This window comes from Salvelinus fontinalis, unplaced genomic scaffold (genome assembly GCF_029448725.1).
Source record: "Salvelinus fontinalis isolate EN_2023a unplaced genomic scaffold, ASM2944872v1 scaffold_1798, whole genome shotgun sequence".
In the NCBI taxonomy this organism is placed as follows: Eukaryota; Metazoa; Chordata; class Actinopteri; order Salmoniformes; family Salmonidae; genus Salvelinus; species Salvelinus fontinalis.
The window spans coordinates 1-19,004 of record NW_026602007.1 but is presented as its reverse complement, the minus strand read 5'-3'; the positions used below and the strand labels follow the sequence as shown (position 1 = coordinate 19,004).

Here is a 19,004-nt window from a genome sequence, read left to right as displayed (position 1 = left end):
GGCACCATGAGTGCATGAGCGACTGTGCCGACCTGCACTCCTACTTCAACCGCTGCAACTCCATCAAGGTGGAGAGTGGCATGTTCATGGTCTACGAGAGGCCCAACTACACTGGCCACCAGTACTTCCTGAGGAGGGGAGAGTACAATGACAACCAGCGCATGATTGGCATCAACGACTGTATCAGGTCCTGCCGCATGATCCCCATGGTAAACCCAGTGTAGATGCCTCAAACGCAAGGCTACGCTCATTACTAGGCCCATCTCACATGCAATGTGTTTTTATAGAAGAGCACCAAATAAAACTTCTTGAACTTAGTAAAGGTGTTCCTCAAGGCTCCGTTTTGGCCCCACCTATTTTGCTATATTGTCTTGTTAATAATTGACCTCTAATTTGTAGTAATGTAAAAACCCAATATGACCTCTATTTCCTCGTCCTGTAGCACCGCGGCTCCTACAGGATGAGGCTGTACGATCGCTCCGACATGAGTGGCCAGATGCAGGAGCTGAACGACGACTGTCCCAATGTCCAGGACCGCTTCCGCATGTCCGACATCAACTCCTGCAACGTGATGGACGGCCATTGGCTCATGTACGAGCAGCCCAACTACAAGGGCAGACAGTACTACCTGAAGCCTGGCGAGTACCGCAGACCCAGCGACTGGGGTGGCCTGAGCCCCAGGATCGGATCCCTCAGACGAATCTCTGACTCCAACAACTAAAAGTTCTATGTCCTACGTCTGTTCTCAATAAAGCTGCATGTTCAATCAAACAGTATGTGTCTCCAAACAGTGAACACTTGTGCAGGTGCTTCTAGAACCATCCACAGAACACAGAGGGATTTTTATTCAATATTTAGTGTTACAGTATCATGCACTATAACACCATTGTACAACAATAAATGTACGCATATGCATGGTAGAGCACGACGATGGGAGGAGCTATAGGAGGACGGGCTCATCATAATGGCTGGAATGGAATCAATGGAACGGAGTCAAACACGTTGTTTTTATGTGTTTGATGTGTTTGATACCATTCTAATGATTCCATTCAATCCATTACAACAGGGAAGACGGTTCAAAAATACAACGTTAACATCATCAGATGCACTTTTTCATGTTGCAATGTTGCAACATAATCAATTCCCTTTCTGTAACTCAAGTTCTTCAATCAATAGTGCTGACTATGAGTTGCCCAGACATTTCCCTATTGTATCAAAAATGAAAATATTAGCAGATTCTGCTGAGTACAGATGCAGGATCTTAATTTGAGCCAGTTTGCTACAGCAGGAAAATAACCCTGCAGCAACAGGAAAAGTGAATTATTATGTGGATTATAATTAGTGGATTGGGGTTGATACATATTTCGTAAGGGAAAACCACGTCTGAAATGTCAAAATGGAAATAAAAAACTTCAGAAGCTTTTTTTAATGCATTGCAGGTCAGTTCACCAGAAACAGGGTGATCAAATTAGGATCCTACATCTGTAACACATTACACAAATGTGAGTCAAAGCAAAATATGTAGGGTCTTCATTTCATATTATTCTCAAATTGTCATGAACAGCCTGTTCATGACAATAACCAATAAATACAAATATTTGATGTGAGATATTTAGGATACACACATGGTCTATTTGAGGTCGATTCACTCCACAGTTTCACTCAGTAAACCATGGTAATATGGGAGTTAATTCATGGTAAAACATTTTAAAAGTTCAACCAACCTAACAGATAAGTTTGCATATTCATTCTTTCTCTGTGGTTTAAAATACAAAAGGCAGGAAAAAAGGCTCTAATGTGTGGATGGATTTATTTCAACAAGATTTCCCATTGATCATTGATTCAAGAGTCATACATTCAGCTTCTTACATAGCAATACGTCTGATGGAGCCCACTCTGGCGCTCATGCTTCCCCACTCGTTGTATCTCCTGTACTCTCCCGGGGTCAGCAGGTACTGGCGCCCCCTGTAGTCGGGGTGCTCATACAAAAGCCAGGAGCCCTCCATCACATTGCAGGAGTAGATGTCATTGTAATGGAAGCGCTTGTAGAGGTTGGGGCAGTCGTCCGTCAACTCCGTCATCTGTCCTCCGAACTCGGAGCGCTCAAAGATTCTCATACGGTGAGATCCTTGGTGCTGTGGATACAGAGAGGAGTGCTATTGGGATGACATGTGTAGCCTATCTCAGAAGAATATGTGGTGGACTACTTCCAACCTCAGAGTCAGTGGAGGCTGCTGGAGGGAGAAATGGGAAGGATAATGAGCCTGTCCTCCCCATTTCTTTCTCCACCAGCCTCCACTGCTCAGAATCCAGCAGTTGATTTTGTGTAGTTTTGGGATCAAACTACCAAAGGTCCAAAAGTCCCTGTAATACTTTAGAATCGCTCCAATACTTCAGAGTTAACGGGATCTCTTTAACCTCTTCCTTAATCCGTCTCTTACCTGGGGGATCATGCGGCAGGACCTAACGCAGTCATTGAAGCCCATCCAACGCTGGTAGTCGGAGAACTCGCCTTCCTTCAGGAAGTACTGATAGCCCATGTAGCTGGGCCTCTCGTACACCATCCAGTTGCCGCTCTCCACCTTGATGGAGTTGCAGCGGCTGAAGTGGGCATGGAGGTCAGAGCATTCTCCACCGCACTCATAAGAGTGACCCTGGAAGTTTCTGTCTTCGTAGAAAATGATCTAAAAACAGATCAATTGAGGTGTTTTATTGTGTAAGACCAGATCTCCTCCCCAGCAGTAAGCCCCAAGATTTCGAATTATTTTGAAATATTGTACAAACTAAAATTCCTGATCAGAGGCACACATTACCTTTAATGAATCTCATCTCCTTTTATTGATTCCAGTAGAATAATCTATGGAGGAATGCAGAGGCACAACATATTCATAGCATAAAAACCAGCCTTACCTTTCCCATTGTGAAGGTTAGCTTTGGTCTCACTGGCACTCAGCACGGGTTGGGAGGTGCGTCCTCACTTTATAATCCATGGACAAACGGCAGTATTGTCATGTAAATAGTTTGACTTTTAACACGTCAGCGTTTTTTTCCGCGAGAATGCTGTGAACACTGCAATGTATTTTTATCTTAGGTGGTCAACAAAGTAAGCAATTTTCCTTTTCAACAAAGGCTTATTTTATTTAGGACGATTGTAATTCTAAAATGTCTTGTAGATGAGTGATCATCTCTTGACGATTACAACTATGTTGTTTTAGACTAGATTGGGATTTGATTGTGATACATGAACAACTATATTTCTATATGAAGAAATGAAACTGGTGTAGAAATGGCAGACCAATCTGAGTAACACAAGTGTCCAGTTTTGTGTACCAATCCAGGTTTAAGCATCATAGTCGTGAAAATGATGTTTTCCTATATGTATCCCATCACATTTTATGGAAAACAAAGTGCACAGTACATTTGGAGGGGGAGTTCTTTATTTAACTTTTACAAATGGAAACATCTCCATGTCACTAATCTTCCTCTTGGCTCTCTGAAGGGAAAACCTGACGGCATGGATTTAACATAAAAACACTGTAAAACATATCATTCAATCATTCATCCAATGTCAAGTCATTACATTTTTCATATATTCAATGTGCCTTGTGTTACTTACTCAGTTCCTCTACATTGTGACGTTTTGATAAAACCAAGAAAACGTAATACTCTAATTTAATGCTATAACTCAAGGCTGTTCAACTCTGGTCCTGGAGGGCCAAAACACTTCTGGTTTTCATCCTCTCCTTCCAATCAGGGACTGATTCAGACCTGGGACACCAGGTGAGTGAAATTAACTACCAGGTAGAAACATTAAACAGAAGTGGTTTGGCCACACTCATTTAATATGTACAATAACTCTGTTTCTGTAGTCATATTTTGTAATGAATCACATGGCAATGTCCATGCTACCCACAATTCTGCTTTAAATGGTGTCCCTGCTACGTAAAATGTTCATCTCAGCAAAATGGAGGAATCAAAATACTTGAAGCATTTGTACATACGTGAGGAATGCCACTGCAAGGCCGGTATGGGTAAGCAGTAGCTGGTGTTGGCCAAACAACAGCCCTTGCAGATCTGGGTGAGAGAGGTAAAGTAAACAACAGCCCTTGGAGATCTGGGTCAGAGGTCAAGTAAACATTGACCAAAACATCAGCTCTATCACTGTTTTCCCTGCAGAGACGACAACTTTGTCAGGTAAGATCAAGCTGTATGCAGAGCCAATACTTCTCTAACTATTACAATTGAACTGTTGTCTGTATCCATTATCTATCTAATCTACATGTTGTATTTAGAGTCATTACAAACCCGCTCCCATGGGGATGTTTGTGTTCATTTAGTGTTGCTGGGGACCTTTTATACGTTGCGTATTTACAGTTGAGCCTCCTCATTTCTATGGGGTCAGCATAATAAACTCTGTCTCTTTTTGCTTTTGTTGGCTTCAAATCCTCCTACTGTGAGATGGTCTATAGGCTTAATCCCTCCAAGGTTTTAATACTAGTATGTGTCTAAACAAAGACAATACAGTGAAGCTACTAATCGATGGGGACATACTAGTACGTGTCTAAACAAAGAAAATATAAGTAACAAACAAGTTTATGTGTTTATAAGTCACAAGCAACATTCTTCATAACAAAAGGGTGGATTTGAAGCTTTATTAGGTTCTTTAACCACTTTGTAACCTCATATTCATTATCTTCAGCACCATACCAATCAGTGGAGGCTCCTCAGAGGAGGAAGGGGAGGACCATCTTCCTCAGTGAATTTCATAAAAAAATATATTTTTAAACATTTAAAAAGTTATCCTTTTTAGATAACACTATAATAAATATAATCACGTCACCAAACACTTCCATGCCAACCTATTATTGAGGAAGGGACCAACTAGTGGCGTCAACTAGTAGAGTTTTGTTTAGCAAATTGGATGCAGTCTATCACAGTGCCATCCATTTTGTCACCAGAGCCCCATATACTACCCACCACTGCGACCTGTATGCTCTCGTTGGCTGGCCCTCCCTTCATATCCGTCGCCAAACCCACTGGCTCCAGGTCATCTATATGTCGTTGCTAGGTAAAGCCCCGCCTTATCTCAGCTCACTGGTCACCATAGCAGCACCCACCCGTAGCACGCGCTCCAGCAGGTATATTTCACTAGTCACCCCCAAAGTCAATTCCTCCTTCGGCCGCCTTTCCTTCCAGTTCTCTGCTGCCAATGACTGAAACGAACTGCAAAAATCACTGAAGCTGGAGACTCATATCTCCCTCACTAGCTTTAAGCACCAGCTATCAGAGCAGCTCACAGATCACTGCACCTGTACATAGCCCATCTGTAAATAGCCCATCCAACTACCTCATCACCATATTGTTATTTATTTGATTTATTTAGCTCTTTTGCATCCCAGTACCACTACTTGCACACTCATCTTCTGCACATCTATCACTCCAGTGTTTATTTGCCATACTGTAATAATTTCACCACCATGACCTATTTATTGCCTCACCCCCCTTATCCTACCTCATTTGCACACACTGTATGTAGACTTTCTCTATTGTATTATTGACTGTATGTTTGTTTATTCCATGTGTAACTCTGTGTTGTTTGTGTCGCACTGCTTTGCTTTATCTTGGCCAGGTCACTGTTTTAAATGAGAACTTGTTCTCAACTGCCTACCTGTTGAAATAAAGGTGGGAAAAAAAGATTTTAAAAAAAGGTGAATATAGAAATTATGTGTTGGAGAAAAATATACCATTACTGCGGTTTTGGAACCACAAGAAGAATCAGTGATCATCTTTTTGTTATAGATTGCAAGCATATTTTCTTGGGAATAGATTGTATTTAACATTATTTTGTATTCAAATATTAAAATGACCTGTAACATTGAATCAATTGAATTTGAGATGGATGTGTCATGACTGGCCTGTTCGGATCAGGTTACCATGGCCCACACTCCTACAAGAGACATCTCTCACACCCACCAGAGGGGGAGAGATCGAGAGGTATGGAGGTGTTTTTTTTATGACACCTCACACCCATTGTAAATCTTAAAGTCAGCAGAAAAAATCCCTTTGTCCTCTCAGTATGGAGGAATAGAATGTGTGATGGGCCTATGGAGAACCTTCCTCAGAACAGTAACATGCAATAAACAGACTTTGGAACAATATGTTTCGTCAGCCAAAATGGTAGTAATGACGATAGATGGAATATGAAAATGAATGTCATTTTTGTTATGTTATTGAAAGTTAAATTACAATGTTATAATGAAAACATTGTAACTTGAGGAGTTTTCACAATATGTACCTGATGTTTGCATACTGTACATTGTGTGAAAAATGTCCAGATCAAGTCAAATGTTTTTGTAAAGAGGAAATGTGAAGTTAGTTGTCTAAATTGTATCTGAGTAAAATCCAGACCTTGCCTCGTAACTAGTTACGCCCTAAAGGCGGAAAGGCCCATTTCTGACCCGAGGGTATAAAACATGTCAGTTAAGAATTAACATATCAGACTAGGTGACCACGAGCTGCAGCCAAGGTCCGATTAGTTGTAACCCCAAAACGTAACACGAGGTTGAAGAAGACAAAGGAACGTCTTAATCTATGCTACGGATGAGTAGATGTGTCTAAGAGGGGGAATTCAAGCAGGACCACCTGGTTACCACTATCCAAGGACTCATGTGTCTACACTGCTTTCATTCCTACACTGGAGCCCTGAGCTACACAGCTGACTGTACTCAGAAGACCCCCTTTCAGAACAAGGGTGAGGAAACAGACCATGAAGAGAAAGGACACTGACATTGTGTGGACAATTAGAGAGTTACACCGGGTAACAACAGAAGTGTCACTATCAGAGGAGAATTCGGAACTCGGTCCACAAGGAGATACCCCATCGGAAACCTTCGACACGTAATTACATCATTATATTCTGACCCATGAGAGCGGCAGTTCGGGTTAAGGTTAGGGTTAAACTAAGTATAGTTTACAAATGTACCCAAGTGTGCTTTTCTCTCGTACCCTCTCTCTTTCTCTCTCTTTTGAAATCCCCATTTTGTGTAATATGTGTGATATTGTGTTGGCACGCTAGGGACCTGTTTCATTGTACTAAGTTCTAATCAATAGCCTAGACTGTGTGTATGTGTATCTTATGTTATAATTTTAGCTTGTTAATAAATAAATAATCTATTCAATTGGTGTGGTACGGATTTATTTAGTGTGACTCGGGTTTGTGCAGATTCCCGGACTATGCGACGTTCAGGATGAGACTGTGGAGGAAATTAAGCGACTGTTGTAAAATCAATATTCTGATATTCTTTGAGTTCATTTGGGAAATAGAAACTCACCAAACCAAACTTTCCCATGGTGCCCCAGGTTAATGACTTAATAATTACCTGATTCATTTAATCACGTAATTATAAACAATTAATCATTCCAACGTCACGTCATGACAGATGCTTTTATACAAGCCTTTATTATAAACCTAATAGTCACATCAAACAGTGAATTAACAAGAATCCATGATACGCCTCATAGACTGCCATTTCATGTTGCCCATGCTTCCTCCCATGTTGCTGAAGTTTCTGTACTCTGCAGGCCTCAGGTACATCTGCCTGCCTTTGTAGTTGGGCTGCTCGTACATGAGCCAGTGGCCGTCCATCACATTGCAGGACTGGCAGTCGGACATGCGGTAACGGTCCATCATGTTCTCACAGTCGTCCATCATCTCGTGCATCTGACCTCCGAAGTTTTCCCTCTCGTAGATCCTCATCCTGAACTGGCCGCTGTGCTGTAATGGAAAACCACAACAACCAAAGCCATTAGAATTCTTTTGAATTATAAAATGTTATTCCAATTATATATTATATATCCAATCGAAACTACTATCAGTGATTACAGAAACATATGAATTAGTTGTTTATTTACCATGGGGATGTTTCGGCAGGACCTAATGCAGTCAGACATGCCCATACGCTGGTGGTCACCATACTCTCCTCTCCTCACAAAGTACTGGTTTCCCTGGAAGTTGGAGCGGTCGTACACCATGAAGCAGCCGCTCTCCACCCTGCAGGAGTTGCACCTGCTCAGGTAGGAGGTCAACTCAGGGCAGTCTGAGCTGGTCTCATAGGAACGGCCCTGGAAGTTCCTGTCCTCGTAGAAGGTAATCTGGAGGTCAAAAGAAACAACAATATAGACTCCAAACAGTAATACGACAAGTTCAAAATTCAAGTTCAACTGCAATTTGAAAGTTTCTTCAGTGGTGAGAGACTGTAGGTTGGCGTACCTTTCCCATGGTCATGGTGACTCTTGTTTGGGTAGCCTACAGATACTTGATCTGAAGATGTATAGCGTATTCTCCGTCCTTGGGTACTTTTATACCTGGCTTAACGTCAAAAGAACCCCCAGCTCCATTGTGAAAAGTCCTGAGTTGGCATAATGGCATAGGGGCCCCTTTACACAATGGTTTCCAGCTAAATCCTTTATTACTCCCCATTGTGTGCATGGTGGGGTCCATTTTTGGATTGTTGCTGTTTGAATGACAGAGAGAAAAAAAAAAAATTCTCTGGTCCAAATATGATCATTTACCTCAAAGGGCACCCATCTACTGTATAATATTATTATAATAACATAACATTATGCACATCATAATGAGTGAGTGATATGAGAGAGCAAACTTCTTGTTATGAGAGGCCGGTAATGTATAGTACTGTACATTGCCTCTCAATTTAACGCAGTGACATGTCCTGTCAGAGAAATCACTGAAAACAATATTTGATCTTTAGATATTCAGTGATAAGTGATTGATTGACTGGGATTATGTTTTTAATTTCAAAGTGAAAACAGGCTAAATTAACATGTTTCCTGTAAATATTGCACGAGTAATGTACAGGTAGACAACGTTATGGCTGGCGTTTGTTTTCAGTGAATCTCTAGTTCCCTGAGTGAAATGGAAAACCAATTTGCAGTCTTGAGCTTTGATTGGAAATCAGTTCAATTGATATTTTAATTCTGAACAGAAATGTATTTATAAATACAAATTGGTCAAAAATGACCAATAGTCAAACAAAAGCAGTACTTGGTGTAGTGGTCTATATAGACTTCATGCCTATTTCTGCATCAGCCCACTTCGTCCTTGTTGCCAAACAGCCTGGAGTCCATTATCCATTGTCTGTTGTCTTACCAATGAACAGTGTGGGTGGCCTCCTCCTGACTTAACCTCAAAACCCCTCGCAGCCATAGTCCATTCCCCTTTCACATACTCTGATTTGGACTCACACTCCAACCGTTGTGTGCTCCAATTTGCATGCTCAGAGCACGGTAGTATGCATATTGAGAAATATCCATTGTTGTCACTGTCACATACTGTATATATATATATATCCATTTGAATCTGACCTTGCTATTGAATCCCCAAACCCTAACAACGCTGGGCCAATTGTGTGCCGCCCTATGGGACTCTCAATCACGGACGGTTGTGAAACAGCCTGGAATCGAACCAGGGTCTGTAGTGACGCCTTTAGCACTGAGATGCAGTGCCTTAGACTGCTGCACCCCTCGGGAGCTTATGGATAATTTGTGAAGCACTTGTGTAATTCTTATAAAGGCTATGAATGCCCTATAGAGCCTTTACAAATTGTAGTTAGTTTAAAGTGTGTGTTTCTTTTATCCAAATTTGATGTCAAGCAACAGTAAGGTAGTGTTTCAGGCAAGGTGAGCTTGTTATTCTCCTCAGGATCCACTTTCCTTCTTCCTGGACATGCCTCACTTCCTGATTATGCCAGGTATGTACTATTCCTTTAGTCACTGTATTCCAGTCACCCCCATTGATTGAAATCATTTAGATTTGATTGAGTGATCTGACTGACATTTGAAAATGTGTTTATTAAATTTAAAAAATAGTTTATTGTTTTGGTAGACATCATTTGTGTAAAAACATATTTGTTAATATTTTATATGAGGCATACATATAATGCCTTATAAGTGCATATGTAATGTCTTATAATACAAAGAGTTGTATCATACTTACTAATTGTTCATAAGTACTTATCCATCCTGATAATACATATAATGCATTATAAGCCCAGAGAGCATACAATGCATTATATCATTGCAAGAATGTGAAAATCTAGCAAAGAACACTCACATTTCGTGCTAGCTACCTATTAGTGTTATATTTAGGGCAAAGATGAATTTGACTCGGCTAGCTTGATAATTATATGTTTAGCATCAGTCATGTCTTCAGCCTCAGCTAGCTTATTAGTAATCTTCACAGTCAGCTGTGTTCCTAACAAACAGTTAGCTAGCTAGGTGTCGGCAGGTGCCTAGCTTTTCCAAATATTTGTTGCTAGCTAACGTTAGCTACCTAGTCCTGCTAACTTGGGTAAATACAACACAGTGTTGGCTAGCAGCTCAGACATTTCTACCTTAGCCAGCTTGTTAGCTAGCTAGCTCGTAGCTAATCACACAATGTTGTGCTGTTTGCAAATACCTCGTGCCACTAGAAATGTAGCTAGCCAACATTAGCTAGTGACTCACTCATATAGTCTAATCAAAATGAATCAAAATCAAATCCAATTTTTGGTGTAGACTAACAGTGAAATTCTTACGGGTCAATTTCCAACAATGCAGAGTTAAAGATGACATAAGCTGTAGCTAGATAAACTGTAGCTACTCTACTCTAGCTGCACGTTCCAAAATCCAGGGATCAAGTTAGCTAGCTAGTTTTCTTGGAGCAGGAGTAATGGCTGGTTTTAAATACCAAAAGGCTGATGTTATAAATCATGCTCAATTCAAATTAATGCTGTTAAGTATCAATCAATCAAATGTATTTATAAAGCCCTTCTTCCTTTAGCTGATGTCACAAAGTGCTGTACAGAAACCCAGCCTAAAACCCCAAACAGCAAGCAATGCAGGTGTAGAAGCACGGTAGCTAGGAAAAACTCCCTAGAAAGGCCAGAACCTAGGAAGAAACCTAGAGAGGAACCAGGCTATGAGGGGTGGCCAGTCCTCTTCTGGCTGTGCGGGTGGAGATTATAACAGAACATGGCCAAGATGTTCAAATGTTCATAGATGACCAGCAGGGTAAAATAATGATATTCACAGTGGTTGTCGAGGGTGCAACAGGTCAGCCCCTCAGGAGTAAATGTCATTTGGCTTTTCATAGGAGATCATTCAGAGTATCTCTACCACTCATGCTGTCTCTAGAAAGTTGAAAACAGCAGGTCTGTGACAGAGCATTTTAGGTAGGTCTATAATGCATGATGCTTTTTAGGCTGATAATGCATTATAGTAATGTATTGTAAGAAAGCTATAACTACTTATGATAAATTATTATATCTTATAGCGAGTATGATGAGTTTGTGGTTTGTATTATGGTAATGTTACTGTTTTGGAGGATGGAAGTGGGAAGTGGTTTGATAAATATGGCATGCCACTGTGTAGTGTGAAGGGTTGTGACAAGTTGTCACTAGTTCTTAAGAGTTGAATTTGTGAGTGTGAAATGTCCTTATTTTTATTATAGCAGCAACATGCTTGATTATGTCTGAGTAATGACAGTATGATGTGCTGAGCTGAGCTTTCAAAGCTGAAGTTCCTCAAAGCTAAAGTTCCTCAAAGTAAACAAAACAATTGATCACTTGAGCACCTGTCTGATTTCCATGCTTCATCTTTTTAGCTAATTAGAGGACCTTCCTTGCCTTTTACAAAAAAGTGGCGTCTTATTTCTTATTTAGATCCTCATTTGGCGTAGTCGGCAGTATTCCGGTGTTAAGAGCTTATCTTGTCTAAAACACCCATACACAAGGCAGTGTCAAGTGCCTAGAATAGGCTAGAGGTTTTTTAAGACTATATATAAGGTTTATAGAATTTTGGGAAAAAGGGACATATTTTTGTTTACATTACAGCTGATATTAGTGTTTATAGTGGTTGCAGTATAATAGTTGCTTATAGTGGCTTTTTAGTGGTTAGAGTATTACATTGATATAACAGTAATTTACAGTGCAGTGGTTTGTGGAAATAAGGTAAGAAAATTGCTGCAAAAAATGAAGGTTTAAAATGTTTATTAAAAAGTCGTTGCACTCTTTAAAGACAGCACATTTAAAAGGCAGCATCGCCGCTGATGCGCCTCATGGACTGGAACCTCATTTCATCATTCCCCATTCCCATCTCTCTTGTGTTCCTGTACTCTCCAGGCCTCAGGTAGGTCTGCATGCCTCTGAATTGGGGCTGCTCGTACATGACCCAGTGGCCGTCCATCACGTTGCAGGACTGCATCTCGGGCATATGGTAACGCTCCTGGATAGAGTCACAGTCGTCCATCACCTCGTGCATCTGGCCTCCGAAGTTCTCCTTCTCGTAGATCCTCATCCTGAACTGGCCCTTGTGCTATTGGAAAGAAGATAACACATTTCACGCATCTATTAACTGAATAGGATGAGCTTGGTTGATAGGATGGCATACAATGCAATATGCCACAATCTAAAATGAATGAAAAAGATAAGCACCATATGGTATAATTGTTATCTTTTCCATTCATTTGCAGTTGAGGCATATAGCTGGATCTACACAACCGATGGCATGGGATGTGTTTTTATGTTGACTTTAGATTACATTTGAGGTGTGAAAACTTTAGACAGACTTCGATTTTGGAGTGTAAGATAGTTTTATGGCATCGATGATTGTGGTCATTGTGGTGTGGTTGTGAATAGTTGTGGTCTGTTGTGCTCTGTCTGCAGAACTGCTTACCTGGGGGATCATACGACAAGACCTGATGCAGTCGTTGAAGCCCATCATGTGCTGGTACTCAGGGTACTCTCCCCTCCTCAGGAAGTACTGGTGGCCCATGTAGTTGGGCCGGTCGTACACCATGAACATGCCACTCTCCACCCTGCAGGAGTTGCACTTGTTCAGGTGAGAGGAGAGCTCGGAGCAGTCGCTGCTGCACTCATAGGAGCAGCCCTGGAAGTTCCTCTCCTCGTAGAAGATAATCTGGAGAAAGAGAAAGTATGTGTTGAAAGTCTAAACATCTTGACGTGAAACCAATTGATTTTGATGTGCAAAAACTCATACATTCTATCCCGTTCAGAAATTATTCTGCATAATCATTTTAATGTGTCTGACAAAATCAAACAATGCAACCATGATTATAATTATAAGTCATAATAAGTCATCTGTAGTTATCATAGTGTTCTGAATCTAAAAACACACACATCAAGGATATATTTCCCATTGGAAATGGGCTCTGATGCATCCTAGATTCATAGTTCCAATGCCAGCTGACGTACAGTTCAGCACTGTGCACAGACTTTGATCACAGCCCCACATTACAGTACCTTTCCGTTCATGGTCACAGTTATTTGATTTCTGTTGTTCTCCCTACTGGCGTGCTGCCTTTTATGCTTGATGCAGCTCCAGAAGAATCTACCGCCCAGTTGTATAAAACGCTGAGTCAGCTGAGCAACACTGTACTGTACCTCAACGCAACGTTCACGGCAAACAGTTATCATTTAGTGCTCTGTAAGGTAAAAGGGTTTAGATTAGGTCGGATTCCTTTTAGATGTATTGTAGAGTCTCTTTTAAATAGACTCTGAAGGGTGAATAAACTATTTATGGATTTTAATTTAGCTTCAACATTACATTTGTGTAAATGATGTGCTCATAATTAACCATTTTGGGGAAACACTTCATTTAAAAAAAAAAATGTAATTTAACCTTTATTTAACTTTATAGGCTATGTTCATGCCTATTTCATTTGCATTAGGAATAGGTTTGTGCAGTGCACACAAGAAACCTCCACTCAAAAACAATATTTTGGTGTTCCACTGTTGATTACAGTCCCAAATTTGTTTTGCATGTCAGCAGTCAAGTTTACAAGATATTGGACTTTCAAGAAGCAAAGTGTCACTGGCCACATCATCATGACGCAAACTGTGGACTATTGAACAAAAATACCAAAAGATAGTTGATTTTACCTTTAAGTGGTAGGTAAAGGTGTACCTTACAATTTATATTGCATATTGCATAGTATCAAAATAGTATTTAAAAAAGTAGCAAAAGCAATATGGGGGTTGTTTGAATTGCTCCTTGAGTGTATCAGCAATATAATATTCAAATTCAGTGTTATTTAAAAAGAGCATGCAAATGTGAAATCCTCAAGTGTTTGTACAGTAGCTACATTCAATATCATTGAAAGATACTGTGATATTTAGTTTGACAGAAAACAATGTCTCAGGGGCCGCGCCAGAATCCCCCATAAGTGTTCCTGTCTCAGGGGCCGCGCCAGAATCCCCCATAAGTGTTCCTGTCTCAGGGGCCGCGCCAGAATCCCCCATAAGTGTTCCTGTCTCAGGGGCCGCGCCAGAATCCCCCATAAGTGTTCCTGTCTCAGGGGCCGCGCCAGAATCCCCCATAAGTGTTCCTGTCTCAGGGGCCGCGCCAGAATCCCCCATAAGTGTTCCTGTCTCAGGGGCCGCGCCAGAATCCCCCATAAGTGTTCCTGTCTCAGGGGTCTCGGGTTGGTTTTGTGGTCGCCTTTTTGTCTCTCAACGTGCAAAAGAGTGTGTGTGTCTGTCTGTGTGCTGTTCTGTGTGTGTGTGTGTGTGATTGTGAGCATGGGCATAAATAAAGCAGATGACGGCAATACATGAATTATGTAAGCAGGTAGGCAACTATACACTTTGATCTGTTCTGAAATTGAATAGCCACAATGTACTGTACGCCTGACCCCTTTCGAATACCTTACTTTTATAATACATGTATTGTGTTCAGTGAAATGGGTGGCCCCATTGTGAAGAATCCCTGACCAAGCAACATGAAGTAGCATAGAGAGGTATACTGCTGTCTGGTTGTTATGTACTGTAATGGCATTCAGTTGCATTGTGATGCCGCTACAAAAATATATCATGCCCACAAAGAATACAGTTGAAACTATTAAAAGAGAAATGTTTCAGAAAACACACCCCAAAAGACAACAATAGAAAAAGGGATACATATCCATGCTGCACATTTGATGCTCACATACAGTCCACATTTATGAACTATTATTATGAACAAAAATGATGTCCAATTCAAACCCCAATGCAGAAGATGTTCTTCAAAGAGTTCCTCTGACAAAATATTATCAGCCACCAGAGGTCATGGAGCGTTCAATTCCTCTGACTTCTTTAAACCACTACACAGTCCATTGGTTATACATTACCTCTTTAATGTCTCTAAACCAGTTAATTGGTTATACATTACTTCTATAAACAAGTTCATAAGGTTACACATTACTTGTCTAAACCAGTCCATTGACTTGACATTACTTCTCTAAAGTCTCAAACAGTTCATTGGTTATGCATTACTTCTCTAAACAAGTTAATTGGTTATGCATTACTTCTCTAAACCAGTTCATTAGTTACACATTACTTTTCTGAAGTCTCTAAACCAGTTCATTGGTTATGCATTACTTCTCTGACGTCTCTAAACCAGTTCATTGGTTATGCATTACTTCTCTAAACCAGTTAATTGGTTATACATTACTTCTCTAAACCGGTTCATTAGTTATACATTACTTCTCTAAACCGGTTCATTAGTTATACATTACTTCTCTAAATGTCAGGCTGTGGCTAACTGGTGCATGGAATCAGGAGCAGGAGAGCAGAGATGAGTGTACAAGGTAATTTATTCCACGAACAGCACCAGTATAAAACAAATACTAAAGGTGCGTGAAATTACCGGTCACTCGTAAATAACGGCCGTAAATAACGAATCCGGCAAACAATACCAGCCAACAAGTAAGGACCTGAACATTATATACAAACACGGACGAAACATGGGGGAAACATGTAATTGGGGAATAGAAACCAGGTGTGTAGAAAACAAAGACAAAACAAATGGAAAATGAAAAGTGGATCGGCGATGGCTAGAAAGCCGGTGACGTCGACTGCTGAACGCCACCCGAACAAGGAGAGGGACCGACTTCGGCGGAAGTCGTGACACTAAACCAGTTAATTGGTTATGCATTACTTATCTAAACCAGTTCATTGGTTATGCATTACTTCTCTAAACCAATTAATTGAATATACATTACTTCTCTAACACAGTTCATTGATTATATATTTCTTCTCTAACGTCTCTAAACCAGTTAATTAGTTATGCAGTACTTCTCTAACCCAGTTCATTGGTTAAACATTACTTCACGAACGTCTCTAAACCAGTTCATTGGTTCTACATTACTTCTCTAACATCTCTAAACCAGTTCATTGGTTAGGAAAGGGGGGATACCTCGTCAGTTGTACAACTGACTGCATTCAACTCCACATTTAACCAAACCCCTTTGAATCAGAGAGTTGCAGGGGGCTGCCATAATCGACATCCACGTTCAATAAGTAACTTGTTCAATAAGAAGACATTTGTGGCCTGCTGGAGGTCATTTTGCAGGGCGCTGGCAGTGCACCTCCTTGCACAAAGGCGGAGGTAGCGGTCCTGCTGCTGGGTTGTTGCCCTCCTACGGCCTCCTCCACGTCTCCTGATGTACTGGCCTGTCTCCTGGTAGCGCCTCCATGCTCTGGACACGACGCTGACAGACACAGCAAACCTTTTTGCCACAGCTCGCATTGATGTGCCATCATGGATGAACTGCACTACCTGAGCCACTTGTGTGGGTTGTAGACTACGTCTCATGCTACCAATAGAGTGAGAGCACCGCCAGCATTCAAAAGTGACCAAAACATCAGCCAGGAAGCATAGGAACTGAGAAGTGGTCTGTGGTCACCACCTGCAGAATCACTCCTTTTTTGGGGGTGCCTTGCTAATTGCCTATAATTTCCACCTTTTGTCTAAAACATTTGCACAACAGCATGTGAAATGTATTGTCAATCAGTGTTGCTTCCTAAGTGGACAGTTTGATTTCACAGAAGTGTGATTGACTTGGAGTTACATTGTGTTGTTTAAGTGTTCCCTTTATTTTTTTGAGCAGTGTATATTTTGCTATTGATAAATAGTGCACAAATGTCCACATTTGGTGCATCAAAATCGAATTATATTACTTTTTTCTTTCAGACCATTTGAAATCCCTCTCCAGACACCAACCTGTCAGAATAAACCAGTGTAATATAAATACCATGGGTAGATTAGATTTGATAGAAAAAAGAAGAGAACAGGTACTTCAAAATAAGAGTTTTATTACATTCAATGAGAATTGTGACTTTTAGCAGCCTTTTGGACGTCAGGACAGCAGGAATCTCAGGCATCAATGCCGCTGACCCTCACAGGCATCCATGATCCTTCTGATGGAGAGAACTCTCATCATGGTGCTCATGCCCATGTCTCTGATACTCCTGTACTCTCCAGGCCTCACGTACATCATCCTGCCTCTGAAATGGGGCTGCTCGTACATGAGCCAGTGGCCGTCCATCACGTTGCAGGACTGCATCTCGGACATGCGGAAGCGCTCCTGGATGGACTCGCAGTCTTCCATCAGCTCGTGCATCTGGCCTCCGAAGCTCTCCCTCTCGTACAGCCTCATTCTGAACTGTCCCCGGTGCTGTTGGAGAGAGAGAACATTGACAGTTACTACCGTGTGTGTACTCCATGCTTCCAGTATTACATTTATCATTGTTTGTCAGCTGACTTATACAGTAATAGAGGCCTGGACCACGTTCATTAGGGACAAACTGTTTTGATAATACCTAAACTTCAATAAGAAGACATATTTTTGTTTTCTGTTACAAAATGTTTGGCTACGGTGTGCCCTGCTGAACACGACCCAAGTGAAAAACACGTCAAGTATCAGATGTACAGGTCCTAGTAACTCAAACTTCATCACCATTCACGAACATCTAGCTACTCAAAAATATAAAAATGCACTCTTTATATGAAGAGAAATAGCATGAACCACATCATAATATAATCATGTCATCATCAAACACAAGGAGATGGTGGAACTCCAACTGTGTACGTCTTACCATTGGGATCATGCGGCAGGAGCGGATGGACTCCAGCATGGTCACATCCCCCACGCCCATCATGGAGCCCATACGCTGGAAGTCGGAGTACTCTCCCCTCTTCAGGAACATCTGGTTGCCCATGAAGTTGGAGCGGTCGTAGATGACGAAGCAGCCCATTTCCACCCTGACCGACTGGCAGCGGTTTAGGTACATGTTGAGGTCGGGGCAGTCGCTGCTGGTCTCATAGCTGCGACCCTGGAAGTTCCTGTCCTCGTAGAAGATGATCTGAGAGGGTGATTTGATTGAGAAATGATTTAACCTATGACCTCTTCATCTATGTTGAGAAAATTATAAAGGCTATGATTTTAAATGTTTTACATAATTAATATAGTTAATCATTATTAATTGATTGTGATTAATTTGTCATTCCTATTAATAATTCAAAACAATTATACATTCTTAACTTTGTATATAATGCATATCAACTGCATGGTCTCATATAATAACTCTATATTATTTTAATAAAACAAATAGTTTATCATTATTTAGCTGAAAAACGTTGCTGTATTCTCACAGACTGATATTATTTGGATTAGGATTTTGTGGTTATAGCTGCTATGCAAGACACTATATTCATATCTCAATGGCCAGCTCTTATACTGAATAAAAATCCTCTGCTCTGTATTACCTTGGTCATGGCTACGGTGGTTTAGCTTGATGGTGAAGCTTGATTAGATGACACGCAGAAGACACGGTGTGTTGTGTCGATCCAGTGGCACTTTTATATTGACATTGGGTCCACAGGGCACCTTGCACACCTTTGTGCTAAATAGCATGAGTCATCACAAGGCCCACGTGGGGCTTGTATACATTTCACACAGCACATCTACATGAGTTATTATTATTGGATGCTGCAATGCAGCATGGGGGCCATGACATGTATTGTTCTCACCAGAAATAGAACATTGCATAATCTTCCGTTTGGGTGATTGTGCTAGATGGTACTTTACCAGGTCAAAATACAGTAACAGTATATTTACTAGTGAACTTGGTCACACTTAGTGAATTTTGTCCCACTAAGTGAACTTGGTC

At 41.0% G+C, this 19,004-nt stretch overlaps 3 protein-coding genes across 3 annotated transcripts; all 3 read right to left on the bottom strand.

The window, feature by feature from the left end:
* Positions 1 to 1,842: 1,842 nt before the first annotated feature.
* Positions 1,843 to 2,937, bottom strand: LOC129850024 (gamma-crystallin B-like). The gene is made up of 3 exons (XM_055916658.1): positions 2,911 to 2,937; positions 2,442 to 2,684; positions 1,843 to 2,135 (listed from the first exon to the last, which is right to left on the bottom strand). Exons 1-3 carry the CDS (start codon positions 2,917 to 2,919, stop codon positions 1,866 to 1,868), a joined length of 522 nt encoding a protein of 173 aa, XP_055772633.1. The 5' UTR covers positions 2,920 to 2,937; the 3' UTR covers positions 1,843 to 1,865.
* Positions 2,938 to 7,341: 4,404 nt separating this feature from the next.
* LOC129850022 (gamma-crystallin M3-like) lies at positions 7,342 to 10,493 on the bottom strand. Its single transcript, XM_055916656.1, has 3 exons — positions 8,270 to 10,493; positions 7,912 to 8,151; positions 7,342 to 7,774 (listed from the first exon to the last, which is right to left on the bottom strand). The coding sequence occupies exons 1-3, from the start codon at positions 8,282 to 8,284 to the stop codon at positions 7,493 to 7,495; spliced, it is 537 nt and encodes a 178-aa protein (XP_055772631.1). The 5' UTR covers positions 8,285 to 10,493; the 3' UTR covers positions 7,342 to 7,492.
* A 1,534-nt stretch (positions 10,494 to 12,027) lies between these two features.
* On the bottom strand, positions 12,028 to 18,710 carry LOC129850021 (beta/gamma crystallin domain-containing protein 2-like). Its single transcript, XM_055916655.1, has 6 exons — positions 18,601 to 18,710; positions 17,931 to 18,197; positions 17,219 to 17,509; positions 13,317 to 13,457; positions 12,730 to 12,972; positions 12,028 to 12,369 (listed from the first exon to the last, which is right to left on the bottom strand). Exons 1-6 carry the CDS (start codon positions 18,607 to 18,609, stop codon positions 12,082 to 12,084), a joined length of 1,239 nt encoding a protein of 412 aa, XP_055772630.1. The 5' UTR covers positions 18,610 to 18,710; the 3' UTR covers positions 12,028 to 12,081.
* Positions 18,711 to 19,004: the final 294 nt, after the last annotated feature.